The 7685-nt window shown below is 42.1% G+C and overlaps 1 protein-coding gene across 1 annotated transcript; it reads left to right on the top strand.

The window, feature by feature from the left end:
• The first annotated feature begins 613 nt into the window (after positions 1–613).
• LOC147881020 (aldehyde dehydrogenase family 2 member B4, mitochondrial-like) lies at positions 614–6380 on the top strand. The gene is made up of 11 exons (XM_087402193.1): positions 614–689; positions 3374–3430; positions 3561–3703; positions 3809–3962; positions 4049–4278; positions 4431–4520; positions 4665–4838; positions 4926–5063; positions 5303–5440; positions 5577–5638; positions 6107–6380. The coding sequence occupies exons 1-11, from the start codon at positions 614–616 to the stop codon at positions 6378–6380; spliced, it is 1536 nt and encodes a 511-aa protein (XP_087258319.1).
• The last annotated feature ends 1305 nt before the right edge of the window (positions 6381–7685 follow it).

Genomic DNA, 7685 nt, shown 5'->3' with positions numbered 1-7685 from the left:
AATAGAAGACAACTTACCCGAAAGAAGATAATGGCAAACCAAAGTATGTGCAAGGTCACGTCGAGGTGCGTGTGGGCAATAGGGCATTTGCAGGGCGGGGGTAGGTTGCAGGTGTAAGAAAACAATACAATGTCTGTGTCAACAGATAACAAGATCTCGTATGCAAGAGAGAAAAGCAGATAATATAGAGAATCAAAAATTTTATTACTGTAAAACTGATACAATAGATGGTGCTCCCAGCCGTGCGCTCCCGTGTGAGAAGCTTCGATGGAATATTGGAAACAGTGGAGGACAGAGGCTGGATGCTAAGGAATCAGGGTTACTATAGCTAGTGATGATAATGGGCTTCACGAGCTTGCTCTTATATAGCCACAAGTCGTAGTCGGTTAGACCCAATTGGGTGACCGACCCAGTCCACCCAAAACAGTCGACTGGGGGTCGGTCCCGAAATAGGCCACTGACCACACGATAGAACCGTGGCACAAATTAGAGCAACTAACCTACCTCGTTCAGCCCAGAGCCATCCGAGATCATCTGGGGCTCCAAACGGGCCCCGCAACCCGAGAGTGGGCTGCTTCGAGAAATACTCCATCTACCCTCAGTGCGGTCAATCATGGGATGCCTTCCCGCACTTGCATGTAGCCTAGTTGGCAGTGTGCCAACTCTATCTGAAGCCGTCCAACCATCAGGCCACACATGGCCCCCATCTGGTGTCCAAACCAGGACCTATCGGATAACCGAGCTACTCAAATGCCTTCTCCTCATATGGGGGGCTTACAAGTAGAGTTAGCTAGTTCTCGCGTAGTTACATGAGAGTGGAGCATTGATATCTAACAGCAGGTACTTAATCTTCCAAGATTTAGTAGGCAGGAGGTGTGAAAATTTGAAATTCACCGTAGTAGCAAAATTTCAGCCGCTAGTTTTCCCCCCTCCAGTGATACACGTCAATAGACTTGGATACCCCAAACGAGTGTAATGTGGTGTAAAATGCTTCAAAACACAATTAAGCCAAAAGGCACGCTATCGGGTTTGATGCTGTGTATTATTAAATGCAATGACCTTTGGCATGCTTATGAGCCATATAGCAAGCAAGTGCATGGAAAAAGAAACAATTCAAAATTGTAAATAGTGTTCGATTTATTAAAATATCTTTGCACATGCACTTATTGCACTGTTCCAACTTCTTCCATTTTAGGGTGAATCTAGATACCAATACCAACAACTATCAATGTTTTAAGACCACCATGTACTAGTCCCAATAGTTTGGATTCCAAAATTTCAATTTCAACAACAAAAAAAAAGTTATGGAGCATGCCCTCAAATGGGTATGCATCACTTTAGCATACATTGGAGGTCCATTAACCCATGCATAATGATCTCATTTAGGTGTGTCCTTGGGTTGAGGAGAAGCTCACGTAGTGTACTTTAGAATGATTACTTGGTTGCATGTATATATAGAACAAAATTTTGATGTTTTTGAATAAATTGCCATATCCTATAGTCTTTAGGATGCATGCTTCACATGCAACATAGCACTTGTAATGCTTTAAGGGTCTCGTTTGAAATCCTTATTCCATAATTTTTTGCTCTCATGTTTAAGTTTGGAATGTGTACTACAACTTGAAGACAAAGTTTTCCGAATTCCGTTTAGCAATGCATAAGTTATGGGTCATGCAAGATACCTATATACAGAAAAGTCCCTGAACCTCACCAAAAATGGCTACACCCAAGCAAACAATGACCCTAGTCACCCCTGGCCGAGTTCACGACACAGGAGCTCATAGATAAAGATGACCACTCTTGCAATCCATGGGTTGCTATGCGAAATTATTGAGTCGTTATGAAAGAGATGTTGAAACACTTACATAGGGTGACACACCGTGCAGACAAACTGCTTGAAGGCAGGCATAGAGTGCTTGAGCAGAAAGAGAGATATAATTAGAGAAATCCAATGCCAGTTATAATATCAATTCATTTCCTAATTACAACAACTTGTGGCTTCGCATTCATAAGAGTTCCACTCAGATATCAATTTGGACTCACCTTCCCTACGCCTCGACTAGAGGCTAGAAAGCTCTATGAGCCCTTGAACTAACCTAGATTGTGTAACTTAGTCTCTGGACAATCTCTCAATAGTCTATCTCTATAGACACACAACAATCTTGTCTTTCTCATTTCCTAACTAAATAACTATCTAAATAGGAGTTAGCCAATGACTTAGGGCGAGTTCATCACCTTCTAAAACTATTCTAGCTAGCTTGGTGGACTGATTCTTATCTGCTCTCGAAATTTGTGGAGGTCTTCCTTGTTGGCACCATTTGGGCCTTTGTCACTTCCATGTTGTCTACCACCTAAGCTCGATGAGCCGAGTTTTGTGTACTGAGTTCACCACCCTCGAGTCTCCTGTTAAGCAGGGGTTAACACATTACGAGGTAGTCAGTGGAATGACAACCTTTCTGGGAACATCATGGGAATTCTCTCTAAAGGCCTTATGACGTGGGTTTCGCATATGCCAAAAAGGGGGGGGGGAGGGTTTAGAATTTGGTGGAAAATACATCTTATGATCATAGGGATGGGTTTTCAAGAGGTGTGTAGGCGATAATGGTGCCAATGGGAAGGTACCGTTAAGGGCTTGTGCACCGATCGACATACCTTTTCGGAGATCAAGGGCAATCATGAGCTTGTGATTGTGACAAGTGGCCGAGGGGCATTGTTCCAGCGCGTGCTGATGGTGACAAGAAGGCCGATTCTGCGGGTTTACTAGGTCATCTGCACGGGCGACGTCCTTGACATAGTAGATTGTTCAAACGGCCTAGAGTTCCTAGTACAAAATACAAAACCAAGTTAAAAACTAGTGACTAACCCCCTTTGTTAGCACTACCCTCCGGCATTGCTCTCCTTACACTTTTTAAAAAAAGTGTCCCTTACTTATTTTAGGCCAAGTTTCACCACTCATACTCCTTTCTATTCCGAGTGATCAAACTCTCCCTCTCTCTCTCTCTCTCTCTTCCCCCCTTCCTAAATCAACTCCTCTCTCTCTCTCTCTCTCTCTCTCCCCTCCACAAATCAACTCGTCCCTCTAAGGGTAGTGCTTCCGTGTACTTGTACTCGCTTGTTAGAGTCCGCCCCTCCCAAAGAAAATTTGGCCCCAAATTTTGAAGTGTTAGTAAAAGTTTCTAGCATTTGGACCTGAGCATCGTGGTAGGGAGGTTTATATACAAGACTACAAAATAGTAAGTGCATGTAGGGGACATGCACGCGGCGTCTTCTCTGTTCTGTTGGACTAGCGCTAACAAGAACATGCTGGATTAGATACCTCTAATCAGAGAACAAACAGAGCGCATGGAGACCGCGAACGGGAACGGTTTGCCAGCGAACGTGGAGTACACGAAATTGTTTATCGATGGTCGTTTCGTAGATTCAGTGTCGGGTAAAGTAGGATTTCTGTCATCACCCTTAACAGAGATCGTTGTTAGACATGGAAGGCTTACAACCGATAGGAGCTAACTGCTCAGAGACCAGATCATAAGCTTGATACCATGCAAACTGTTTCGTTGCAGGAAAAACCGTCGAGACTCTCGACCCTCGGACTGGCGAGGTGATAGCGCGAGTGGCTGAGGCTGATAAAGCGGATGTAGATATCGCTGTTAAGGCGGCTCGAAATGCATTCAACAAGGGGAGCTGGCCTCGCATGGCAGGCCATGTGAGATTAACGTGCTTGGTTCGATCTTCCTTGCTGTTCCGATCGTTTTCTTGTTCTCTTCGCTTTTGAGTAACGAGCTTACGCCAATCCATGTCTTCACCCCAGCAAAGAGGCCGCATCCTTTTCCGATTCGCAGACTTGATCGAGCAGCATGCTGAGAAGCTAGCAGCCTTGGAGACTCTAGACAACGGCAAGCCCCTGCAGGCTGCAAAATACGGCGACGTCCCCTTCAGCATCAAGCTGCTCCGCTACTTTGCAGGTGCAGCATCGCTACGTATAGTATCAATTGAGTTCTCTGGTAGTCTATGGAAACCAAACATAAACTCCATCGCTATATTCTTGCAGGCTGGGCAGATAAAATTCAAGGCATGACCTTCAAGCTGGACGGACCATATCAGGCTTACTCATTGAACGAGCCCATCGGCGTTGTCGGGGCTATAATACCTTGGAATTTCCCTATTTTGATGTTCGTAATGAAGGCAGGCCCTGCCTTGGCATGCGGAAACACCATGGTTCTTAAACCAGCAGAGCAGACGCCGCTGACTGCGTTGTATCTTGCAGCCCTCACAAAGGAGGTAAGAAAACATAGAATTTTGCCCTGGTTATTCCAACGCTTTTTGTGACTGCAAAAGTTCTATCAGAATTGTCTATCTGTTCTAGATCATTGCAACGATCTTGTAACTGCAATAGTGCCATCCGAACTTCCTTATCAGATTTGAATGGGCAGGCTGGAATCCCACCAGGTGTGATCAACGTGCTTACTGGTTTTGGGCGGACCGTGGGGGCAGCAATAGCAAGCCATATGGATATAGACAAGGTGAGTGATGCATCAAAAAATTGTATTGCACTGTTGCAGTACTCATTGTCATAGATGAAGGAAGCAATCTTTCAGTTTTCAAGCAGGCAATGAGCTCGATAATTACTTTTCTTCGATTATCTGTTCAAATCTTGTTTGATGCAGGTCGCATTCACAGGATCCACGGAAGTGGGACGATTGATCATGGAAGCTGCTGCAAAAAGCAACTTGAAGCCTGTGACATTGGAGCTGGGGGGCAAGTCTCCACTCATAATATGCAATGATGCAGACCTTGAGACAGCAGTAGAGCTTTCACACTTTGCACTCTTCTTCAATCAAGTAAGCAACTATCCGTGCTGAAAATCCACAATAAAGATGAGACGTGGGAGTAAGATGAAACAACCGAATGCGGAATGTTGATTTCAGGGGCAATGCTGTGTTGCGGGAAGCAGGATCTACGTCCAAGAGGGCATCTACGAGGAATTTTTGAAGAAGGCAACTGAGAGGGCTAAGAAGCGTGTGGTGGGTGATCCCTTCAAAGCAGACGTGGAGCAAGGTCCTCAGGCAAGCCTTCTAAGCCTTCTCTTAGGCCTTAAGTTATCTTCCTTAAGTTCTCAAAATTTTGCATTATGGACAAATCTTATGAGTTATGTGCCTCTCTCTCTCTCTCTCTCTCTCTCTCTCTCTCTCTCCCCGCTCGCACATATATTTTTTCTCCATGAGTTTCTAGCTTATTTTTGTATGTATGCCTATGAATCATGATGCCTATATGTTATTGCATTTCAATCACTTGTCCTCATCAGATAGATCGAGCTCAATTCGACAAAATCATGAGCTACATTGAAAGTGGCAGACAAGAGGGAGCTAAACTCCTAACCGGTGGAAATCGGGTGGGGAGCAAAGGATACTACATCGAGCCCACCATTTTTTCAGATGTGGAGGTGGGTGATGCTCAAGTTATTCCTACCTTTTTTGCTTTTAAGTGGGCTTTCAATCTAGATACGACCTTTGAGTAGGTTGTAGCTCATGTAAAGCAATTTTTTGTTGTGGGCTTTGTCTCTTGGTGGGTTGTTGTAGGATAACATGAAAATTGCAAGAGACGAAATATTTGGACCTGTGATGTCTGTCATGAAATTTAGGTAAGTGTCACCTATTAAATTGAAGGAATTTAACTTCTACGAAGTAAAAATTTGAAGCCTTTACAACTTGACCTTAATAGGTTATAGTCATGGGAATATGAGTGTACTCATTATGTCGAGTGACATTTGTAGCAAACTTTTCATCTCTGGAACACGCGAGAGGAGATTAAAAATTATTGGAAGGACAAAACCTTATGCACACAAGATTTTGAGATAATGAAATGGTTGGCAGCTTTACATAGTAGCACATGAACCTTCACCTACACCTACACCTACACCTAGAGACTATTAAATATCAAATTTTAAATATGATTGTGAGGAAAATTTATTCAAAAGGATTTACAATCAAGAATCATTAAAATGGTTAAAGTTTTACAAAGATACGTATGTGCTTGGGATGGTAATACTTCAAATGTTGAATCTAAAGCTGAAGTTTTTGTGGCTAAAGTTTCAAACCTGGTGTTGTAGGACCTTGGAGGAAGTGATTGAGCGGGCAAATGACACACGATATGGTTTGGCAGCAGGAATTATAACTAAGGACATAGATGTGGCTAATACACTATCACGCTCAATTAGGGCAGGTACCGTGTGGGTCAATTGCTATCATGTGTTTGATCCAGCACTACCATTTGGAGGATACAAGATGAGTGGGATTGGACGAGAGCAAAGCTTGATAGGATTATATAATTACATGCAAGTTAAGGCTGTAGTCACCCCTATCAAAAATTCTCCTTGGCTTTAGATGTGGAGCTATCCTAGAGTTTTCTTCCCTTTTTATTTCCTCTCTACTTTTGTGTATTTTTTTGGTGCACTTGTACATTTCCCCCCATGTTTGTGATTTCATTTGTATGCATTTGATAACCTTCACGTGCAAATTAATAACCTTTTAACTGTTCTCTTTTTATAGTTTTGATTTATTTACAATCCTCAAGACAGTATTACTTCCACCAAATGCAAGTGTCCTTTGATAGTTGTTGATAGTTGTTGACCTTGTCTTCATGAGAGCCTAGCACTGTTTTGACCATAGAACTTTCCTGAATCCCTTCCGTGCCTTTAAAAGCCTTATATCAAATTGTCTATTTTAATTTCCACAACATCCAAATACAATTATGAAAGTGATGAATAGATTGAAGCTTCTACTTGTCTTTCATAGCTCAATCGATTTCTTTCATAAATATTTCTTTATGTCTTGAAGAATGATGGCATTTTAGGTGTCCTTTTAAAGTACACACCTAGTCATGGATTTAATCGATGGACATGTAGGTGAACAACATGGTGCATGTATATCTTAAGATAGGATTTATTGAGTTGTTTACTTAGCTAGCTCATATATATATATATATAATTTTGCAAATTGCAAGAGCTCCATTTCCTCTTCCTTGATCCGAGGTTTCCATTCTTTCATTTCTTCCTCAGCAGATTCTATATATTCAGCTACATTCTAAGATTAAATAAAGATACGTTCCCAGCGATACGATCATCGAATTTTGAAGGCGTTCCTCATCATTATGCTTCAATCCCTGCTATGCGTGATGGAGTTTATGGTTTTCAATCTTATGAGTGACTCTCGTGAGATTGAAACTGCACTATGTTGTGTTTTTAGAGGATGAGTTTGGGAATGTTCTTGGATTCATCTAGGTATATGATGTTCTTTAGTAGCTTTCCCCTTGTGTTGAGCTTTTGGGCAAGACTTTTAACTACAATAACTTACCTTCTTAATATTTTTCAATCTCTCTCAGAACCAATTCTAGTCTCTTTAATTTTCAATCTCTCCTTCCTTATCTATGGTTTCTTATCTTTCCTTTCTCTACTCAATTCCATTCCTCCCACAACTCTTTCTTCCGTCTCTGACATACCAAAAGTTGAGTGCAAATCTTTTATTTGGCTTCCATTTTGCACCCATTGAATTTTGCAGCTCAAACTTTTTCTTGCTTAAGAATATCTGTTGTTTTTGCAAATCCTATGTTGTCTTAATTTGTTTATGAAGGGTCCGAATCCATTGACAATTTTACTCAAGTGAAGACTCCTTCATAGAGAGCATTCATCT

The sequence above is a fragment of the Dipteris shenzhenensis genome, chromosome 31 (assembly GCF_047967505.1).
Source record: "Dipteris shenzhenensis isolate YYH24624 ecotype China chromosome 31, Dip_SZ_1.0, whole genome shotgun sequence".
Lineage (NCBI taxonomy): Eukaryota > Viridiplantae > Streptophyta > Polypodiopsida > Gleicheniales > Dipteridaceae > Dipteris > Dipteris shenzhenensis.
The sequence above is the reverse complement of the archived record's forward strand: the minus strand, read 5'-3'. Positions and strand labels throughout refer to the sequence as shown.